General features: G+C 40.5%; 1 protein-coding gene across 1 annotated transcript in view; it reads right to left on the bottom strand.

Annotated features, from left to right (window-relative positions):
- Window positions 1-23,655, bottom strand: part of BIRC6 (baculoviral IAP repeat containing 6) — a 319,973-nt gene that overhangs the window by 158,149 nt on the left and 138,169 nt on the right. Inside the window, 8 exon segments of the mRNA XM_074949013.1 lie at window positions 2,607-2,863; window positions 4,696-4,975; window positions 6,934-7,134; window positions 8,618-8,812; window positions 8,992-9,088; window positions 11,861-12,036; window positions 13,004-13,566; window positions 22,794-22,921. Of these exon segments, the coding sequence (XP_074805114.1) occupies window positions 2,607-2,863; window positions 4,696-4,975; window positions 6,934-7,134; window positions 8,618-8,812; window positions 8,992-9,088; window positions 11,861-12,036; window positions 13,004-13,566; window positions 22,794-22,921 (1,897 nt within the window).

Genomic DNA, 23,655 nt, shown 5'->3' with positions numbered 1-23,655 from the left:
GCAGAACGCGATGGCCACGGTGGCGCCAAGTGGGTCTGCGCCAAATCACGTTGACGAGACAAAGTTGACTGGCACTGCGAAGCTGGAAATCGGTGCTGAGATGGAGAAGAACGGTGCCGCGACACTGGGGAGTGGTGTCTTGACCTAGATCAGTGCCGGGACCTGGACCGGCGCCTAGATCTGGACCAGGGTCTCGACGACTATGACCGGCGTCGGGAGCAGCATTGGGACCGGGATCTACTCCTGGATGGCGACCAGAGCGGTGTCAAGACCGGTGCCGGGAGTCGGAGTGGTGCCACGAGTACGACCGGCACCATGATGGAGAGCAGTGCCGGGACTGCGAACAGCGTCGGGAACAGCGCAGAGAGTAGGATCGGTGCCAAGACTCAACTGACAGTGCCGGGAGATGAATAAGAGTCGGCTTTCCCCTGGATGGTGCCATGCAGACAAGTGGCGCTGCCTTGGTCTGTTGAGAGGATGCCAATACAGTCAAGGCAATCAGATCCCTTGCCGCCACAAAGGTATCTGGTGTAGATGGCAACTGGACCTCAACCACGCTGTGAGACGGGGAGTCCAGTCGCACCGGACTCAACGGCTCCATCCTCGGTGCCCGAGTCAACAGTGCCGAGGCCGTCACCTGTGTCCCTGGGCGCTCTGCTGCAGGACGAGGTTCTACAGGTGGATCCGGAAAGGGTGGTGCCTGCTGAGGTGGGCCAGCCTTTTCCAGCTTCCAGTACCGTTTCTGACCAGGAGAGTGAGAGCAGTGCCAGACTAAAGATGTTGGTTGCAGTGCTGGGGAACCTCGGTGCCGCGGCTCTCTATCAGAGTCCGACCGCAGTACCGCTCTTGTAGCTGAAGCCAGGGCATTGCGTACCGAAGCGCTTGGCACCGGGTCTTGCTGCGCCACTGGAGGCTGAGGACTAAGAGCCGCCTCCATAAGGAGCTGTCTCAAACAAAAGTCCCGCTCCTTCTTAGTCCGGGGACGAAAGCTCTTGCAAATCCTGCACTTCTCCACCTGGTGAGATTCCCCCAGACACTTCTGGCAAGAGTCGTGAGGGTCGCCCGTTGGCATGGGCTTGGAGCAGGATTTGCAGGGCTTAAAGCCCGGAGCTTTGGGCATGAGCCCAATCCAGTACGGGGAGGAGGGGAAGCCCTCTTCTCCCCCACTAATACAAACTACTATACTATAACTAGAACTGCAACTATTAATCTATAACAACAAGCTATGAACAAACTGTAGAGTGAACGCTAGGGAGAGTGGAGAGTAGCAAAGCCAAGCTCCACAGTTCCAACGACCGTCACGGGCAGTAAGAAGGAACTGAGGGGGCGCTGGGTCGGCTGGGGTATATATCCAGCACCATGAAGGCGCCACTCCAGGGGGCTCCACAGCCAACCCATCGGGTGTTGCTCGGTTAAAAATTCTCCGATGGCCGTGCACACGGCACACGCACACCACCTAATTGGAATCAATTTGAGCAAGCACTCAAAGAACTGGGTGTACATTCTAGCTATTCTGGGTTGCGCAATCAATGCCAAGTAACTGTAAATCCAGGTTTACCAGCCAGTATACTCTCGCTGTTTTACAAGAGTGGCATAAAGCAACCACAGTGTATGGATGATTGTGACCCTGAAAGCTGAAATTAAAAACTGACTTCAAGTTGATACTAAATCTTCTAACAATTAGAAATATCATGTGATAACCATCTCTTTAGGTTTATTTAACGTTCATGTACATTAATGAATGAGTAATTTAAGGTAAAAACGTAACAGGAATGTTGCAATAATTCCATAATCAAGTTTTAAATGCAGGCAATTGAGAATTAGGTTAAATTAAAAAAAAAAAATCCAAACATGTTAAATTAAAAAAAATCATTTCCATAAATTTAGCCATAACTCTCAATTTCCTAAGTTTAACAAGGCTTAGTTATGTGATAATCACAACATTCCTGAAATTTACCTTAAATTACTCAGACATACTCTCAGCCTTAACTATTCCTTAACACAGTTTGCAACTGGGAATTTATGTACACCTGTTCTATAGCACAGTTCCTGTATCCTGAAGGATTCCAAGCGTATTTATCTGATTATTTGCTGAAATTGATGTTTAATCTGATTACATTCTTTTATTTATAATCTGGGTGTGTTTGTGCTGGTAATGCTGCTGTACCACTGAAGGATATTAAGTGCTAGAGCAGTGGTTTCAAACTTTTTGTATTGGTCACCCCTTTCACACAGCAAGTTTGAGTGTGAGCCCCCTTATAAATTAAAACGGGGGGGGGGGGGAGTTAATTTAATATAATGCGGGCAGTCAGCCCCATGGAGCCTACAGCTCGCGACCGCTATGTAACTACCTTAACCCCCTGGGGGGGGGTCCCAATCCCCAGTTTGAGAACCCCTGTAGTAGAGCCTCCTCATTGGCACTCAAACACACAGCACTGTATACCACATAAAATTATGGTGTGATGTGCAGTTTTAAAGTGCAGAATCAAAATCTTTATTTGCAAATTTCAACCAACTACCTACACATTTACATGAACCACAAAAGAAGTTGCAAGATTTAGAATGACGAATATTTTAAAAAACTAAGCAAAGCAATACATTCTCACCTGCAGGATCACTCCCAGACGCGGAACAATTTCTTAGAAGAATGTCAATCAGTTTTAGGCCTATTCTAGTGGACTGCAGCCCAATTTTTACAAGCACAGCCTCTATGTTTGGAGAATGCATACCACAGTATGGTGACATCAGTAAGGCAGCACATGTTTGCAACAGATTGGCAGTGGGTGCTGCAGCACTAGCCATCATTCCTTCTAAATCGCTTATGTGAGTGAGGCAGTGATGCAATAATCTTAACCATCCAATACTGAAATAATAAACAAAAAAGCTAGAATGAGTTAATGTGTGTCATAATTATGATGTATCTCAACCTTATTAAGTCAAGTAAACACCTTTATAGATGGGAAGTACAAGAGGAAGAGAAGTATAAATATCTGTGATTAGATAGTACTGTAATAGGCACTGTAAAGTGAAATGAAGGATATTGTATTAGAGCAACAGGATATAAACATTATTAAAAACTGCATTGTTACAGAGTTAAAGGTATGCCCGCAACTTAATTTTTGCACTTTAAAAAAAATTCTTTTGAGTGCTTACGTGTGCAATTTTATCATTCTCCTAATATAGTTAGCCAGAACCAGGAGGAAGTAAATTCTGAAATTTGACTGGGGAAATCTATAATAAATTAAGATAACAAGTACTATCATAGATTACAATGTGCCTTAACAGATCTGGAGCCCTATCTCATTTGCTGTACATTTGGTAACACATATTGTTTATATTTAGCCTGTTTCTTCTATTATTTTTCTTTTAAAAATATACAATGTAACGTCCTATATTAAAACTGTTACAAGAATTTTTATCTTGAACAAATAACCAATTCCATTTAAAGCAATGAACTTGAAAAAGATGAGGTTGCAGACACAACTTAACTCGGCACCCTTGTTTTTTATATATATATCAATCAGTTTTTAATTGCATTAACAGTACATGATGAACTAAAGTCACACATAAAATATAACAGTAATAGCAAAATTTGGCTAGCATATTTAGCTTTTCTAAATTTACAAAAATTGCTTCACAGTTAACTGAATCATCCTTTGAACTTCGGTTATGGAAGGCTTCTCTATGAATCTAATTTAAATATAGTTTTCCTGTTTCTTCACCTAAGTTACTCTAAAATTTGAAAAACAATTCATATCAAAACTGTATTAGAAAAAAATCCCAAGTTTCCTGGGATCATAGAGCCAATTCCTAGTTATTCATAACCACAATGAATAGTCAGTGAGCGAGAGAAAGAGTAAGAATAACTCTATAGCCTGGTAGGTAGAACACTCACCTAGGATGAGACATCCAAGTTCAAGTACTCTTGCATCAATGCCTGACTATTTATAAAAAGTGGAACAACTTTAACAGGAGAGAATGAGATAGACCCATAAGAGAATACTTCCTAGTCCAGGGGCTGGGGCATTCTCTTGCAAGGTGGGAGACCCAAGCTCCACATCAGGTAGAGGGGGAACTGAACCCAAGTCTTCCAACATCCCAGGTGAGTTCCCTAACTACTGGGCTAAAGGTAATACACCTCTTGTCATCCATGCCATTTTGTGAATCTAGTCCTCCACTGCTTTTTGACAATACACCCTAAATTTTATCAAAATAGAAATGAAACATTATATTTTGACCTAACAAAAACAATTTAGACTTTTTCATTCACTAAAAATTTCAAAAAATGTCATTTTCAGTTCAAACCAAAATTAAAATTTTCCATTTTTTTTTAAATTTCCACCAAACCAAAAATTCTATTATGATGTCTCACTAATGCAGCTTAAATTTTCCAATAGAAATGATCAATCCTTTTTTTCTAAAGGTTAGTAAATTCCTTATTACAAATTGACTTTAAAATGCAATACATTTAATTTCTTAAATTTAATTTTTAATCCTTGCTTGTATTAAGTTAAAACTCAAATTTTCTAAAAGAGTTAACATGAACACTATTGATGCTGATTATAGAGAAATGCTGAAAATCTGATAATTCAGTTCACTACCTGGGATTTCTGCCTTAGAGACATAAAAGGCTTCATAAAGAAAGGATGAAAAGCATAGATAGCTCTCATTTCTTGCAACTATTGATAAACATACCTTGTTTTAGACACTTGATCTTCAGAAGGAAGGAACGGATTGTTAACTGTTGCAGACGATGTGTTTCCAAAGGCAGTGAGGCCTAACAATTTAATTTGAGAGAGGCCTAATGTGCTAGCATCTCGGGGGCGATGGAGTCGAAGGCAAACTGCTGAGGCCACTTCAGCTTTTACAAGCTGGATTTTTATATACGTGAGACCACTTGTGAGAACAGGAGTTGACAAAGGTAACATATTCACCCCATCTGCACTTACTTCAACAGATACTGATGAAGGGCAAGCTACAGAGAAATAAAGCAGGGTTTAACACTTTATTTAGGGCTGTAAAATGATTTAAAAAATAATGATAAAAAATTAAAAATAGTCATAATTAATCGTAGTTCTAATCACACTGTTAAACAATAGAATACCATTTATTTAAATATTTTTGATTCGTGGGGGAAAGTGTGTGAGAGAGAGTGCTGAGGGATGAATGGGCGTGCCAGCGCACTGTCTCTTTAAGCAGACACCCCCAACATCAGCCCCCCACTCTGTGCAGCAGAGTAGTTTGGCTAGGGGGTGGCTCCATTGGGGGAGGAGGCAGCCCAGGATCAGCAGTGGAGCAGGGCAGCAGGAGGAGGGGCACCTCTGCCCTGGAGGTGCACAGAGACACCCCCCTCTCCCCTCCAAGCATGGCACCCTGATGTGTGCTTAACACTCATTTTTAAAAAAACTAGTTAATTTCTTTTGAGTTAATAGCATGGATTAACTGCATTTAACAGCCTACTTTATTTAAAAACCATCTATCAGTTTGAGTACCCAGTTTTTAACAGACAAACCAGAATATTTTTCCCAACTTAGGCTATGTCTACACTACACTTCCGTCATTGAAACTTTTGTCTCTTGGGGGTGTGAAAAACACACCCCGCTGAATGACAAAACTTTTAACAAAAGCGCCAGAGTGGACAGTGCTTTGTCAGCGGGAGATGCTCTCCCTATGATGAAGCTACTGCCCCTCATTGGGGATGGTTTTATTTTGTCGCCGGGAGAGCCCTCTCTCTGCCACAAAGAGTGGCTACACAGCATACTTTACAACAGCGTGGCTGTAGCAGCACTGCTCTCTGTTGTAAGGTATGCAATGTAGCCGTAGTCTAAGAGAGACAGTTCAGAATCATTCAAATTAACAGTGTAGGCTGAGACACAAAATACGACCATAAGTTTCACTTTCTTTTCATATTTTTATCTATATCCAGAGTGTGATTTGTGCACTTGATTTCAAAGGTTGGGGGTTAAACTAATTAAGAATGCATAGGGTGCCCTGCCTATTCAGGCTAGGTCTACGCCAGAAGCACCTTGCTGGTATAGCTATACCTGTATTCTACAATCACAAGTGTGTATGAAGCTTGTGCTCGCAAAACTGTGCTTCTGCTGGTATACTTTATTCCAGCCCCACTGAGCAAATAAGCTATACTGGCAAAAAAAATGCAGTTTTACCAGTATACATGAATCAACATTAGGGACCTAGGGGAGAGACAGTCATCAGGTCAGTGATTATAAGGCCTTAAAATTGAATGTGTCTAACATCACAAACAATAAAGCAGCCATCACGAGGGCTTTAATAGGCCCCGTAGGATGCTCCTGAGAAACCAGTCTGATGCATCAGGAGAATTAACACTTGGGGCCAGAAACTAAGGAAACAAGCAATATGTAAACGGATTCCTTATGAAATGCAAGGACCTCTCCTACTTAACACCATCTCTCATCACAGAGAAGGGAGGCAGAACTAGAAGAGCAGCAAGACATGCACTCAGGCTTTGTCTACACTACAGACTGATGTTGGTGTAACTACACTGCTCAGGGTGGGGTGTGGAAAATTGCAGTTATACCGACCTAACCCCCGGTGCAAACAGTAGGGCTTCTCCCGTTGACATAGCTACTGTCTCTCATGGAGGTGGATTAACTATGCCAATGGGAGAAGCTCTCCTATCGGCATAGTAGCATCTTCACTAAAGCGCTACAGCCATGCAGCTCCACCAGTGCAACTTTTTAAGTGCAGACCTGCCCTTAATTCAAACAGCACAAAATACAGAAAACTAAGAAATTATATGGCATTTGATTCTCAATAAGAAAAGAAAAATAAACTGCTGGGCTTTTGTTAGTGTTCTTAAATCTGTTTTTTTATGGTCAAAGAAAACATTTTTTCTAAAATTATATCCTCTAAGTTTTTCAGTTCAGCACAATTGTTAATAAATCTACTCACTTGCAAGGGATGCAAGATGAGGCTGGATGTGTATCTCTTTTAGCAGCACTGCAGCAGGAAGGTGAATTGTGAGGTCACACCAGGCTTCCTCAGGTAGAAAGATGTAAGACCATGCAGCAGATCGAGCTCTTCTATGGGGAGGCGTAGCCTGAAGCAGTACTTCAGCAGGTTGGGCAGTAGGACTGCTTGATGTGATTGAACCTTCAAAGAACAATAATTGTTAATACCACATTCTAAACTCAGATTACTAATATTCAAATTACCAGTCACTAAAGAGTAAATTGTTTCTATTATTCATTTGTTGTAGGTTACAACACTGCAACCTGTGTAATCATTGCAATTACTAAAATTAATTTTTGTTGTCTTTCCATTAAAATATATTATACTTAACTTTTTTATAAAAGAGTTTATCAATGCACACACAACTAATGCAATTTTGCTTGTAAATATGCTAGACATCCGCTAGTCAAAAACCTAAACCTACTAGAGCCACAGACAAAATAAAAAGATGTGAGGGGAGCCTGTTAGCAAAGTCCAGGCCCAATGATCTCGTTAGATGCCAACCTCCCACCCCAGCTGCTGAGAATGAGGAAGGTGCTGTGCTGAATCGAGCTTGGTATCTCCATGTTTATCATGTCCCCCCTCTTGCCAGGGAAACCTCACCTATCAAGCACTACACATGCACAACATTTCTGCGTACACATGACTTAAAAGCGGTCTTGCACGTCCACTTCAAAATACTACAGCTTGTTCTGTGTGTCCATCTTAAGCTACTGGTAGGGTCACAAATGTTTCAAAATAGCTCCCCTCCCTCTCTCTTACATTATGGACATTGAAAGGTCTGGGTTTTACAAAGGTTGCTGCCCTGGCCTTTCAAAGAGTACTGGAAACTAATATTAAGATTGCTGCATATGAGGTTTTGAACCTGGCAAGGTAGTTTTCAACCTTGGTTTGCAAGTCCCCACTCTCTGCTCCCAGCAGACTAAGAATATAGTAACCATTACTCTTCTATCTCTGCCTGGTTTAAGAATAGAGTAGGAAGAGTTGTTTGAGTGCCAAACACTACCACATATAGCATCAGGTTGCTGCTGACAGTGAGCAGTTTGTAACAGATGTGGAGGTGATCTGTAGCATATATTACGTGCTTAGAGTAAGATCTCAGCTACTTACAAGCTCTCTGTAGTGTGAGTTTGAAGACAACTGTTCATGTCTATTCTTAAGGTAATTACTGAAAACACTGAAGTAGAAGATACATAACGGACATTCATTCTATCAACTACGCACTGTTTTGTGGGGTTTTTTGTAATTTTAGCGCCATTTTGTAATAGTTTCTTCTAATACTGTCACTCACATGTGGAGGGACCTTTTGCCACTTCCCCACAATATCTGCAATCCCGCCCCAATCAATATACTCATTTTAATCAAAATGGGCTTTTTCACTCTCCAATCTTGTTGGTACTCAGACTCTGGATGAGTCACCTTCTGGTGACTCTAGGCCAGCAGACAAATCATTATCATTTGATCAGCATATTCAGATTCTAAGAATAGCCTGGTATAAAGTTTATGGACTATCCTACCTCACTGACATTTTTAAAAATGTGCGTCTTAGTGCAATCTAGTGTCTCCCAAAGGCCCAAAAAAAAAAAAAAAAAAAATAAAATAAAAAAAAAAAAAATTTACAAACCTAATGGTGCAAAATTGTGGATTCCTTCCGCATTGTCAGGCTCAGAAGCTAGTACTCTTGCTTTCAAACTGCTATCTGTTGCCTTGCTAGGACCAGAGTCAAGAAATTTCATAATAGTTGAAACCATGCTTCTTGCTGTGTTGACAATGGCTCTTGTACTGGTTACCATGTTGTTGCAAATGAGTTGAACACCTCCTAAGTAAAGTGAAGCAAGTCAAATGTACATTAAAGGTAAGTATGGAACTAAAAGAAACCAAAAGCTAGGATTTCTACTTAACACGAAGAAAGCAAAGGCATATTTGACCTACTTAAATTTGCTTACCTAACATTGTTCTACTAAGCATATTTTAATGAGAGAAATCCTGCTCTCTTACCCATATCATGGAATGCTTTCAGTGCTTCGCTGGTATCCAACACTCTCAGAATGAACCATAACAGTGGCTCAGATAATTGGCAAGTAGCAAGAGAACCCTAGAAGAAATATATGAACTTCTTAGTCATGATGTATAGTACACAGCTAAATTTCACGCAAGATTATTTAAACACGATTTATTTATTATCTGATTATTTCTTTTTTGGAATTGACCTCTCTTCCCCACCCCCAAGTGAGGATAAGTCCAAGATAGGACAGCACTTCCCAATACCTAACACAAGTGCTTAGTTCACTTTTCTACCATGAAATAGCATTAATATATTTCCCCTGGCTCCCCATCTCAGGGAAAATCTTCTTTGCCTAGGAACAGAGAAAGCTGCTCAGTTAAGAGTGGGGCTAAAAATACTGAATATCCAAAACAGACAACTGCCAATGACTTTTTTTTCCTTTTGGTCACAGTAGAACCAGACTAGATGGAAAAGAAACCATTTCAGCCATCCTTCAAGAAGGCTGACAGCCATCAAGATCAGCAACAATTCACTGATAATTTGTGAGGACAGGGATACAAATGGATGATTTCTGCCTTGAATGCTGGCCAGCCAGTAAGGTATTCTTAATGCTTGAGGAACCAAAGGGATGAAATGTAACCCCTAAGGGAAAGGAAAGATGGAGAAAAGCCATTTCATTTCCTTGATGAGGCAGATGAAAAGTTTGCCAACATTAGCTTCCTTAAAGAATATAATTAGGGTCTCCTCAAACAGCGTGATTACACTGAAGGGATCCTGAATTAAATGCAACTACAATATAGAATTAGTATGGTCACCTGAAGCATACAAAAAAAAATGCAGAAAGAACTGAAGTCCTTTCAAAGGAATTCACAAGGTATTGGTGTTCTCACTTTTAGTACCAACTAAAGCAAAGGCATGGCAAACCCAGAAGAATGTAGCCTTAAACGTGGCTGCACAGGTGAAAGAGGCTCTAAGGCAAGTTGGAGACTTCATAATCCTGTTTTAACATTTTATCTATATGCTTGTCCACTAGATTATGGGTGACAGCCCCCCTACATAAAAGTAACAGTTTCATTGAGCTGGGATACTGCTTAAGTACCTAAGCACATTTTTCATATCTGTTCTTGTATATTCTGTAATGCTACAGCCTGTGCAGTGGGGAATCTGTTTCCAACAGGGAGAAAGGGGATTCCAAGGAAGATCTATTAAAGAAGAGAAGCTTTGGAGGTGGATGTTGACGAGCACCTCAGCCCAGGTGAAAGGCTAATGCCTGAAGGCTAGAACATTATTCAGATACATGAATACCTAAAAGTCTGATGAAAAAACAAGGAAAAGAAAAGAAGAAGATCTGGACACTATGACAGTGCCCTGAAGGGGAAAGCCTGATCCCACAGAGAGCTAAATAGGTGTGAGTTCATTATATAGGGGAAGGATGCAGTCCCTGAGAAGCTGGTGTGGCCCACCCCTATGTTTCACTGGAAGGGAACCAGTTACATAGGACATCCCCGAGATCTGGTCACAAATGGACAAGCTAGGCTCAAAAGAGCGGAGCAAAAAAAGCCTGGGATGACAAAAACACTAGCAGGGCCACACTCATCAAGGGACAGGCAGCCTTGTAGGACTCCAGATCAGCAATTAGGCTAAGACAGTGGTTCTCAAACTGTTATACTGGTGACCCCTTTCACACAGCAAGCCTCTGAGTGTGACCCCCCCCCCTTAAATATATAAACAAGTGTTTTTAATTTACAACACCATTATAAATGCTGGAGGCAAAGCGGGGTTTGGAACGGACGCTGACTGCTCACAGCCCCCCACGTAATAACCTTGTGACCCCCTAAGAGGTCCCGACCCCCAGTTTGAGAACCCCTGGGCTAAGACATACCACTATAGTGCTCCTGACACTTTGGTAAAGTGGAGGTCCACATGGGCAAAGCTGCAAAGTACTGAGGTGATGCGTGCATGTACCCATGCACACGCACACTCTGCCCCGCCACCCTGCTGTGGAGAACTGCTAGGTCTGCAATCTCCAGTCTGAAATACCTCAGGAACTTGGGTACTGCAGACAGAAAACAAGCAGATGAACCAAAGGGGAAAAAATAAAAGAGGACTAGAGCTCCTACTGCACAGGAAATAGACTGGGATGAGAGAAATCTCTCACTGCTAGCATTTGAAAGCCAGAAGCTTGATATGGATTCCATCCACTTTTGACTTGAATATGGATAAATCCAGCAGTTATAGGATTGGCATGTGTCTATTCTTTGGCGAACAAAATGTAACTCTTTACATAACCAGCATTAACTGTAATCAAAAAGGCCCTGTGATAACCCCATGCAGGGAAAATGTTGAGTTCCTCATAATTCAGGCTAGCAGAAAGAGAAATAGTCAAGAGTGGAAATTTTAGAGTCTCTACTCCAGAATGTTAGACCAAAGCAGCATGTGCGTATGGCCCTAACAATTACAAGCATTTCAGGACATGCAACATCTTCAATGTTGAGTCTACAGAGGCAGAGCCATGAAGGAGAAAACAAGATCCAAGGAAATAGCTGTGTCATCGCTACAAATATGTATCACTTGAAATGAATCTAATTTAATTTGTACTTAAAGCAGTGAAACTACTTGGAAACAATTTTAATGAGACTAACCACCACTAAAATTACATGTACTTTGGTAACTCAATTATGGAGTGAACTATTATTTGTGAGGACTTCCATGTTTATTAGAAAAGCTTTGAAATCTAAAAGGTTTTTTATAGGATTAATTCAGAAAATATTTAAAGCAGACTGAAGTCTCAGATACAAAACTGTAAAATTTCTATTAAAAGAACATTTCAAACTGTAATTGAATAGACTTAAGAGAACTTACTTGTCTTCCCATGTACCCACAGGCCATGTAGGTAAGAATTGGTTGAAGCATCACCTGCACTGTAGTGGCTTTTTTACTAAGTGTTGTCAATATAGTGAACAATCCATCTCCAACCGATATTGCATCTAATCCACCATGAAAGTTTTCATGTTTTGTGAGATGCAAACCACTTGCACCTAGTAAAAACAGATGAAACACACATTTTAAGGCCAAGAATATGAGGCTTAGCAGACAAACACTACCAGTTAGTGCATAAACAGAACCTAATGCTATTTAAATCTCCATTAAATTAGTATTCCCATAGCTACTGCAAAATATGAATTGGCATGTAATTAACAATGAAGTTTGCAATGAAGTGTAAATTATTATTACAGAGCCCAGACATGTGTCAAGCGCTTTATAGTACAAATAGGAAGGAATGATCCCTGGCCAAGAGAACTTACTTTAATGTTAGGTGAGACACTACAGGGGAGGTTAATTAACCAAGGGAATGGGACAGGAAGTTCAAGGGTCAGCTGGCTCCTTCTAGCCAAAAGCAACTAAAATGTTTTTAGGATTCTTTTCAGAGGGCAATATCAATGTATATTATAGAATATTCACAGCTTACTGTATGTCTGGTGCAGATGTATGTTACACAAGAGTTCTAAATTTATTCCCTGGCTAAATGGCAGCTCTGCTGTCACAGTACTACTCAGCTTGCTTACCTATTTATAATAGGGATAAACCTCCTAGAAAACGATCTGACCTCTGCATATACCTGGTAGTCAGAATACACAGTTAGCGTTCACTGAGACCAACAGAAATGAGACAGGTGGGATGGTTCTTACGCTCTGTGCAAGGGCCAACACCACGATATGGCCCTGTACCTTTTGGAAGCAGTGATGAAGTCAAGAAATAATGCTGTTTCAATTGTTCATAATTCAAGTTGATCTACTCTATTAAAAAATTATTTTAAGCAACTTCCAAAAAGTTAGATTGGAATCTCCAAAATAAAGTATGTGTTTGGTATTACTCTCTCCCTCCTTTTATCTGTACACTATATTTTTTCTCTTATGGGGAGAAAATGAATTAAGTCTTTACATTCGGAAAGAGATGTTCCTTCCTTTTTATTTAAATGAATACTATCTACTTGCAAATACATACCGATTATCATTGCCATAGCACTGCTGTTACACTGGCCCAGAGCAGACAAAATCTGGCTCATAATTTGTTGGTTGGCTAACACCAAGTCTGCCACATATGCAGTTGATCCTTGAATATTAGAGCTGTTTCCATTGCCATCTTTGCCTCCTGAAACTTTTTCTTCATCAGAAACACTGTCTGTAGTACTGCTAGCCACTGGAACCCGAGCACTATATTCTCGATTACTCGAAAGTGGCAGCTGCACTAAGATATTAACCAGCTTTAACAAATCAAACATGAGTTGATCCCTTGTCATTTCTCCACAAACTGCTTTGGCATCACCTGGGCGTATAATATTGGCAAAGAGCCCTCCAAAACATGCTCGAGCACCCACTGAGCTGTCTGACCCACTGCGAGACATCACTTTGTCTGAGCATGTAATGTAATGGTGCACCAAAAAGGTGATGGACTCAATTACTGCAGAAATGGTGCTAACTGATACTACTTCAAAATTCTGTTCCAGGGTAAATTCCAAGAGCTTCACTTGTGCATCCAGAGGTCCCTGGCCTGTTTGGAAAGCACCCCTAAAAGAGAGAATCAAACAGAATATATTTAACTGACAGGTGACAACGATTTATATATCTTTAAAAAGGTAGTCCTCTTCAAAGGACTTACTGTATTTCACTAACCAATATACTCTGAAAACCTAGCAATTTTCAAAAACATGCATGTTGATAGCACACAGGTAATTAGTTTTCTGTTCCTCTGACAGAGGGTATAGGCATTTATTTTTCATGGCAATTTTTATAATTACATGGGGCACTACATGCCGTTTCTGGGAAGTCTCCCTTTTACCACTGTGCTGGTATCATCAGGAAGGTAAACACTTCCCATTGAAAGAGTCTGAGAACTACTGTTTCTTTGGCTATGCAGTTACTTTAGAGATATTTTTGAAATGCAGGCATCAACAATTCTGATAAAATTACTGAGTGGGAAATTTTGTAAACTTGCAGAAAGTTTTTGTATGGGGGAAAGCCCCCCAATCTTTTACCACCATTGGTGAATTTCCACTTGTTTTCTGGCAAAAAGGAATTCTTTACTCCCCATCATCAAATTTTCTGGGTTTTTAATACTTAATGGTTTGGCTGGGTAATTATGCATCAACATCACAGGAAAGAAGTATCAAATAATTCCACTGATGACTATCACAAACATGTCAGAGTAAGTATTTGCAGGCCAATAAGCCACATGCAAAATAGGTTCTAATTTAGACCGTATTCTTACTGGAGGTCTGAAAAATGGATGTTTGGTGCTACTTTTGAAGTTTTACCAATGTGCACTGAATTATTTAAAAGTCTGATTTAGCTAAAAGAAAAAATTAAATTTCAAAACTAGCAATCTGCTACTGATTTAGAACTGAATCTTTCTGTAATTTTCAACGTTACAGAATGCAAAGTGAATTAGTGTTTCAGTACACGGTCTTAAGACTGCAATTTAGAAGACAGTGAGGTTTTAGGATGAAAGAGAAGAGAATTAAAAATAAAAGTAATGCTTCCTTCACAATCAGTCTAGTGCGTTGATGAACGATAATAGTATTTGAAGGTATATTGAAAACAATATTAAATATCTGAACCCATTTTGGTGCTCTTGCTGTGTTTTGGGAGATTTAAATCCTACTTGTTTGAAAATATTTAAGACATACTTAAATGAGGCTTTAATATCAGAGGAAGAATCAACTCCTTTTTCAAAAGCTGTTTTATTTCAACTCTGAGTTTTTGTGTTGCTCAACATAAGTCAAATGTGGCATGCATACAGTAATATCCTGTAATATATAGTAAAAGTGAATTAAAGTTGGAATGATTATGCCAATAAAAACATTTATTTCTCATCATGAATGTATTTAAATGTTACTATATAGCATTCTAATAATTCAAATTGCAGCTATCATCCAAGGTAAAATTATTTTTGCTTGTTGCAGTCTTCTCTACTTCCAGCCTATGATTAAGGGACAGACAATATTATGGTGCCATCTACTGGGAAGTGAGGAAGCAGAATTGAACATGCTCACCCCCAATTATATAAACCCTAGTCAGGACCTTCCCATCCCAGTTAAAGAACTACCAGAACTGTACAGAAAGCAACTGAATACAAGAGAAATAAGAAGCAAGAGGCAGCACACTAACCACTGAGAAGAAAGGCAGGCTGCAGAATGAGAGGAGACAAGAAATGGAATTACCAGCAAGTAATTTTCCCTTTTTCAGTCTCTTCTCCTATCCTACAAAGGTAGATTAAAAGGACATGCAATGGCTCTAAGCAGCAGCAACCTCAGAAGCCAAACAGCAAAAATTAAGATGTTTGTACACTAATGCGAGAAGCCTAGGTAACAAAATGGAGGAACTAGAGCTACTGGTGCAGGAAGTGAAACCAGATATTATAGGGATAACAGAAACATGGTGGAATAGTAGTCATGGCTGGAGTACAGGTATTGAAGGTATGTACTGTTTAGGAAAGACACAAATAAAGGCAAAGGCGGTGGACTAGCATTGTATATCAATGATGAGGTAGACTAAAGAAATAAGAAGTGATGGAATGGATAAGACAGAGTCTGGGCAAAAATAACATTCGGGAAGAAAGCTACTAGAGCCTCCCCTGGGATAGTGCTTGGGGTGTGCTATAGACCGCTGGGATCCGATTTGGATATGGATAGAGACCTCTTTCATGTTTTTAATGAAGTAAATACTAATGGAATTGTGTGATCATGGGAGACTAACTTCCTAGATATAGATTGGAGGACAAGTGCTAGTAATAATAATAGGGCTCAGCTTTCCTGGATGAGATAGCTGATGGATTCCTTCACCAAGTAGTTGCTGAACCAACAAGAGGGGATACCATTTTAGATTTGGTTTGGTGAGTAGTGAGGACCTCACAGAAGACATGGTTGTAGGGGACAACCTTGGTTTGGGCGATCATGAGCTAATTCAGTTCAAACTAAATGGAAGAATAAACAAAAATAGATCTGTGACTAGGGTTTTTGATTTCAAAAGGGCTAACTTTATAAAATTAAGGAAATTAGTTAGGGAAGTGGATTGGACTGAAGAACTTGTGGATCTAAAAGCGGAGGAAACCTCGAATTACCTTAAGTCAAAGTTGCAGAAACTATCAGAAGCCCGCATCCCAAGAAAGGGGAAAAAATTCATAGGCAGGAGGTGTAGACCAAGCTGGATGAGCAAGCATCTCAGAGAGGTCATTAAGAAAAAGCAGAAAACCTACAAGGAGTGGAAGATGGGAGGGATTAGCAAGCAAAGCTACCTTAATGAGGTCAGAACATGTAGGGATAAAGTGAGAAAGGCCAAAAGCCATGTAGAGTTGGACCTTGCAAAGGGAATTAAAACCAATAGTAAAAGATTCTATAGCCATATAAATAAGAAGAAAACAAAGAAAAAAGAATTGGGACAGCTAGACACTGAGGATGGAGTGGCGGTTAAGGATAATCTAGGCATGGCCCAATATCTAAACAAATACTTTGCCTCAGTCTTTAATGAGGAGCTTAGGGATAATGGCAGGATGACAAATGGGAATGAGGATATGGAGGTAGATATTACCACATCCGAGGTAGAAGCCAAACTCAAACAGCTTAATGGGACTAAATTGGGGGTCCCAGATAATCTTCATCCAAGAATATTAAAGGAACTGGCACAAGAAATTGCAAGCCCATTAGCAAGAATTTTTAATGAATCTGTAAACTCAGGGGTTGTACCATATGACTGGAAAATTGCTAACATAGTTCCTACTTTTAAGAAAGGAAAAAAAAGTGATCCGGGTAACTACAGGCCTGTTAGTTTGACATCTGTAGTATGCAAGGTCTTCAAAAAAATGAAGGAGAAAGTAGTTAAGGACATTGAGGTCAATGGTAACTGGGACAAAATACAACATGGTTTTACAAAAGGTAGGTCATGCCAAACCAACCTGATCTCCTTCTTTGAGACGGTAACAGATTTTTTAGATAAAGGAAACGCAGTGGATTTAATTTACCTTGATTTCAGTAAGGCATTTGATACGGTTCCACATGGGGAATGATAAGATAAAATTGGAAAAGATGGGGATCTATATGAAAATTGAAAGGCAGATAAGGAATTGGTTAAAGGGGAGACTACAATGGGTCATACTGAAAGGTCAACTGTCAGGCAGGAATGAGGTTACTAGTGGAGTTCCTCAGGGATTGGTTTTCGGACCAATCTTATTTAATCTTTTTATTACCGACCTTGGCACAAAAAGTGGGAGTGTGCTAATAAAGTTTGCGGATAACACAAAGCTTGGAGGTATTGCCAATACAGAGAAGGACCGGGATATCATACAGGAAGATCTGGATGACCTCAAACTGGAGTAATAGTAATAGGATGAAATTTAATAGTGAAAAGTGTAAGGTCATGCATTTAGGGATTAATAACAATAATTTTTGTTATAAGCTGGGAACTCATCAGTTGGAAGTAACAGAGGCGGAGAAGGACCTCGGAGTATTGGTTGATCACAGGATTAGTATGAGCCGCCAATGTGATATGGCCGTGAAAAAAGCTAATGCAGTCTTGGGGTGCATCAGGCAAGGTGTTTCCAGTAGAGATAAGCAGGTGTTAGTACCGTTATACAAGGCACTGGTGAGACCTCATCTGGAATAGTGTGTACAGTTCTGGTCTCCCATGTTTAAGAAGGATGAATTCCAACTGTAACAGGTACTGAGAAGGGCTACTAGGATGATCCAAGGAATGGAAAACCTGTCTTATGAAAGGAGACTCAAAGAGCTTGGCTTGTTTAGCCTAACCAAAAGAAGGCTGAAGGGAGATATGATTGCTCTCTATAAATATATCAGAGGGATAAATATCAGGGAGGGAGAGGAATTATTTAAGCTCAGTACCAATGTGGACACAAGAACAAACGGATCTAAACTGGCCATCAGGAAGTTTAGACTAGAAATTAGACGAAGGTTTTTAACCATCAGAGGAGTGAAGTTCTGGAACAGCCTTCCAAAGGGAGCAGTGGGGGCAAAAGACATATCTGGCTTCAAGACTAAGCTTGATAAGTTTATGGAGGGGATGGTATGATGGGATAGCCTAATTGTGGCAATTAATTTATCTTTGACTATTAGCGGTAAATATGCTCAATGGCCTGTGATGGGATGTTAGATGGGGTGGGATCTGAGTTACTACAGAAAATTCTTTCCTGGGTGTCTGGCTGGTGAGTCTTGCCCACATGCTCAGGGTTTAGCTGACTGTCAAATTTGGGGTCAGGAAGAAATTTTCCTCCAGGGCAGATTGGAAGAGGGCCTGGGGGGTTTTCGCCTTCCTCTGCAGCGTGAGGCATGGGTCACTTGCTGGAAGATTTTCTGCACCTTGAAGTCTTTAAACCACGATTTGAGGACTTCAGTAGCTCAGACATAGGCTAGGGGTTTGTTACAGAAGTGGGTCGGTGAGATTCTGTGGCCTGCGTTGCGCAGGAGGTCAGACTAGACGATCATAATGGTCCCTTCTAACCTTAAAGTCTATGATTCTATGATAGGTGAGCTTACCTCAATTCTGCTGCTAGCTGGACCCTGCAGCCAAATGAGTCATCCAGGAAAGTGAACAGGTCCAGCTGATCGTAAAGGGAGTGAGGATCAAGCCTGCTACCTTATATACTTGGGGAAAAATACCTCACTGGAAGTGAGCACTGAAGTGGAGACTTCAAGCCCTATGGCATTTGACAAGCTCAGCACACAAGGTTTACCAGCCAGACCACATGAGAATGCAGCCTCACACCCATCTAACAGCAGCAGCCTTGCTCTTGTTGCAACGTTCAAAACTTGAGTGATTTTTTTGACTTTTGAAATTCTTGAAAATGAGAAATATAAAAGCTTAAGAACACGCTCAACATACAATAAAGGCAGCTTCTTGTCACTGATGGGGAAGATACTAGACTTGTCCCAGAGGAATTTGGTATTAACTGCAGAAACAAATTCCAGGAGAAAACAAAACAAAAAACTCTTCTGAAGAGAATTGAAAGCACGCAGAAGGGAGGAGAGAGTTAATCTCTCTCACTTGTCTGGCCAAGGTCACTATAATAAACGAAGATCTTAAAGGAAAGAAGTTAGAAATAAGTTTGCTCTTATGTCTCAAATAGGGGTCTTGTCAGAACCTGCAGGATGAGGGTCACTGAATGAAGTGCCTCTTGAATTTCAACAGAAGGAAATCCAAAACCTTCTGGTGCAAAAAAATACAGGACAGTACTATCCCAATGCTACATCAGGCCATGAAGATCTTTGAGATTAAAATAAATGCAAGAAGCTAGAGACATTCTATTGCTGGTCAGACGGTATGCCTCTGCCAACAGAGGGCTTCTGTTAAGAAACCAATGCAGCAAGCTGGAGATGGTGGTTGTAGAACACAAGCCCTTGAAGACCTGCTCCAAGATCTCAAGAAGCATCCACAGGCGGTTCAGTGCTAGACTCTTCACATCTAAAAAACAGCAGTGGCAGGATTGTCAAGGAGTCAGTAAAAATCACGACTGTGTTGCCCTGTCTAAACCTCCTCAGAACCTTGGGCAGCAAAAGGAAGCAGAGAGAAGCATGATCCCAGGTCCCCTCTCCAAATCAAAGTGAAGCATCACGAAGGGATTAGGAGTGTAAACAGATTCTGGGAAGCTCAGCTGATACTGTTCCAGAAAACCAAACCAAGATGAGGCACATTCCCAACTTTGGTAAGTATGCTTGAATCCACATAGCTCTGCTCTCGCCAAACGTATGTGGCTGAGCTAGTGTCACATTGCTGCTGCAATCCCCCAGATAAAGGTCCCTCAGGAAGAAAAGCTGGGTTCCTGCCCACATTCCCAGCAGCAGCACTAACAAAAATGAAAGGTATGATGTGCATACCCACCCTCTTAGGAGGTGGCATAAGCCACTCATGTTCCAATTGTCACAGTGGGCAAAGATGGGGGAAATCAAGGCCCATTTGGCTCCCTTTCCTGTCTCAGTTTGAGCAAAGTCCTGAGTATTAAGAGGATTAGATGGGTAAGCAAAGAGCAGGAGTTGGGGTTAAGATATCTCCCACACAATTGTGGCCACATCCTTCTTTGGAGCAGAAGCAGCAACATTTCACACTGGGTAAAACTGCAAAGAAATCTACCTTCAGAACTGGCAGATGGTGTGGAAAACAGAGACACTGGGCTCCCATTCATGGTCCTGATGGAAGTTCCTGCTCAGGGAGTCCGCCATTGCATTCTGAAGGCCCGGTAGGTAAATCTCACAGATTTTTGTGTGATGGGAGATGCACTGGTTCCACGGTTTTAGCGATTCTGCACATAAAGAGTGAGATCATGCTACCCCATGTAGGTTTAGATAGTACATAGCTTCCCTGTTGCCTAATATTATCTTGACAGACTGGCAACCTGTAGATGTGACCCCAATCCAAGAGAGAGACATCCGTGGAAAGGATTTCCAAAGGTGGCAGACATGAGAAAAGGGTTCATGTGAACACCATTACTGGCTCTTTCCACCACCTGAGACCTTTACTGGTTCTTTACACTTGCGAAGGTACAGTGATTTGTTTGGAAAGACAGTCTCTTCAGAGCATACGTAAGTCCTTAGCCATGCCTGAACACATCTGAGATGCAGCCTCTCATGCGAGAAGGGTCCCTGAAGAGGGATGGGAAACAGAAGTGGGTATATGTGGGGAGAATGGAAATTAATGGAGTACCCCATAGTGACCACCTTAGGGTCCACTTGTCTGAGATGATGAGCTCACAGGCAGGTAGTAAGTGGGATAGGTGGTCTCCAAAAAGAGGTTGGATAGCAAAATTTTTGCAGCAGAAGATCCAGAGAAAGAGGCTGTTTGAGGCCCTTGAAATTGTTCCCTGTGGTCTCATGGGAGTTGTTCAATAAATTGAACAAACTCTGAGTAGGAGTTAAGAAAAGCAGGTTGAAAGGTATTGCTTGTGGGACAGAGAGGCTGATAGGAGTCTATACAAAGGAGGGACAGAAGGAATGCCTGTTAAAGTGAGACTTACTAAAACTAGGACCACTTGAGAGACATCCAGATCCAAGATCTCCTGGACCTTACAAAGGCAGTGAAATTGCTGAAGAACTGGATAAGCCAGAGAGCAGGTACCAAGCTGTGGCACAGTTCAGATAGCAGTCAGGCAGGTAGGTAGGTAGAGTGCTAGGACCTCTTGTGCACCACTGAAACTGCCACTCCCTGCTTGAAGATGACATACATTTGGGCATTCTGGCATCCCCATGAGAGTTTGGAATAGTGTCTGATTGAATGGTATGTTCTGACCAAGGATCCCACACACCTAAAAGGATGAAGTGCTGTCGCAGAACTTAGTGCTCTGTCTTTCACTCTCTCCTTCCTGAACGAAGAAGAGCCCTTGGAGTTCTTCTTTCGGCACTTGTTCTTTTTTTGCTTTTCTTACATCCTCTGTCTTCCTTTGTGTCTATACCACAGAGAGAAACAACGATGCATACGCACAAGAAAGGAGAGAGCAGGAAAGCAGAGGCAACCAATCTCTGCTGCTGAGGCCAGGAAGCAAAGAAAACTTGAAGGTGGTCAAAATTAGGCTTATAAAATAGGGGTGTGGGTTTCTCAAATCCTTGCATCCCAGTAAGTGGCATCATAAGACTGATGTATACTAAAATACTTGCAGTAGCAGGAAAGAATTAAGTCTTTAACAACAGAATTTAAACACTTAAATGAGGAATTCAACCTTTTACATCTTGGCCATAGCAAGTTGCTATTTAATTTTCCACTCTGATCAACTGATTATATTTTTGATCTGAATAAAGTCAATATGATCTCTCTCTGTGGGCTAAAAAACAAATGTATTGGAAACAAATTAGTTACCACGTTAAACAAAAAATATTGTTGTTTGGTGATGAGATCTATTCTACAATTAACTATATTTACAAATAACCATTACAGTCAGGTTTTCTTTATACATTTTTTTAAATGATTACTGGGGAAGATATAGGGAGTGTTTAGCATTCATTTATATATAGACTATTTGAAAAGATTTTTAGAGATATGAGAATTAAGAATATTATTAATTTCTATTGGTAAGGCTGAAGACCTTAAAACACGCATGTTTAATAATATTTTTTTGAAGGACAAGTAGCTGCAGCTGATGGCAAGGATATTATATGAAACCATGCTTCGTAAATCGCATTCTAGCCTCCTTTACCAATCCAGGTGAAATACTTTCAGAATTTACCAGCAATCCTCTTAACCCACTCCTCATGCCACACTCCAGATTATTTTATCCCCTCAGACTAGAGTCCCTGAGCAGACCTTCCTCTGGCTAATGAAAATATTAGAGGGTTTTTTGGAGGGCCTCCCAAATCAGCATCACATTAGATGTTGCTCACACAAAGAACAAGTTCCCCAATCAAGTCCAGGAGGAGCTTATGTCATCCAATCATCTAACACTCAATATAGTCTTCCTATTTGCAGTCCCTCGTGCAAGGACTGGTGGAGAGTCCTGAGTGCACTGTTCCACTTGCTGCCAATGCAGATTTGTGGGCATGTAACTCCAGGCATTCTAACACCTGAAGGAGGTACCACATAGATACTGCTAAGAATTCCCCAAAATTAACTCATTTAAATATGGTTAGGTAGTATAGTATGTGTAGAGGTGCAAAATCTTTTCAGCCATGATTCACACACAATTGAATGAACGTGGAAGTGTCACATCCTAGTTACAGAAACTTATTTGTAGTATAGACAGCCTAAAGCTATTTCTGGAAGTAAAAAAATTAACTTGGGTATTAAAGATAAAACTCAATCTTTACCTCTCTGTTGAAAGTATATGTATTAACTTTAATAAAAATTCACTGAACATCTGAGGACAAGTTGAAGAAAGGTGCACTTGTAATCGAGTAAGAAATTCTTGCATAGCTTGTGTAGCTGTTGGCCCAACCTGAAAAGAGATTTCAAAAGTTGTTTATGCTACGAGGAAGCTTTTGTTTAAAATATAATTACTGTAAAATGTTTGATAAGAAAAGCATTATGGAAACTAAGCTTGCATTCCAGAATAATTTCTGTGGAATTTCCATTGAGTGGATACAAGTCTTAACTTTTCTTATTTGCATTCTACCACCAGCGACGGGTAGTAACACCACAAAAGTTCAGTTCTTGGATGAAAACAAATAGATTATTCCCCTCAAAACAGTTACCTTTTTAAGAAAATTTCTAATCTTTAATGAGTAATGTAGCTTATCCAACACGAAACCCATTAATCTGAACTGATTTTCACATAGAAACATATACATTAGAAGTAGTCAGTAAATAAATATGTAATATAGGCTGGTTAACAATATGAGAATCTTAATTTTCATATTTCCTCACTTACTTAACTACATAATCTTAAAATGGTTCATTAACAGTTCTCCTCCTAACCAATTTGATTTCAGTTAATGGGGTTTACTTGCATTATTTTACTGTATCTAAAAACAAAATTGCTACTAGGAAATCCCTCACATGGAATATCAAGTCATTGGTATACTGTGTAGTGTTTGATTCTACCATAATGCTCCAGAATAGTTCAGAAAAGAAAAAAACATATCCATGAGTTATGCTATTAAATAAAGTAACTAGCAGCATGAACAAAGGAAAAGGTTACTTACCTTACCAATAACTTGAGAAGAAAGCATA

The sequence above is a fragment of the Natator depressus genome, chromosome 3, assembly GCF_965152275.1.
Source record: "Natator depressus isolate rNatDep1 chromosome 3, rNatDep2.hap1, whole genome shotgun sequence".
NCBI lineage: Eukaryota > Metazoa > Chordata > Testudines > Cheloniidae > Natator > Natator depressus.
The sequence above is the reverse complement of the archived record's forward strand: the minus strand, read 5'-3'. Positions and strand labels throughout refer to the sequence as shown.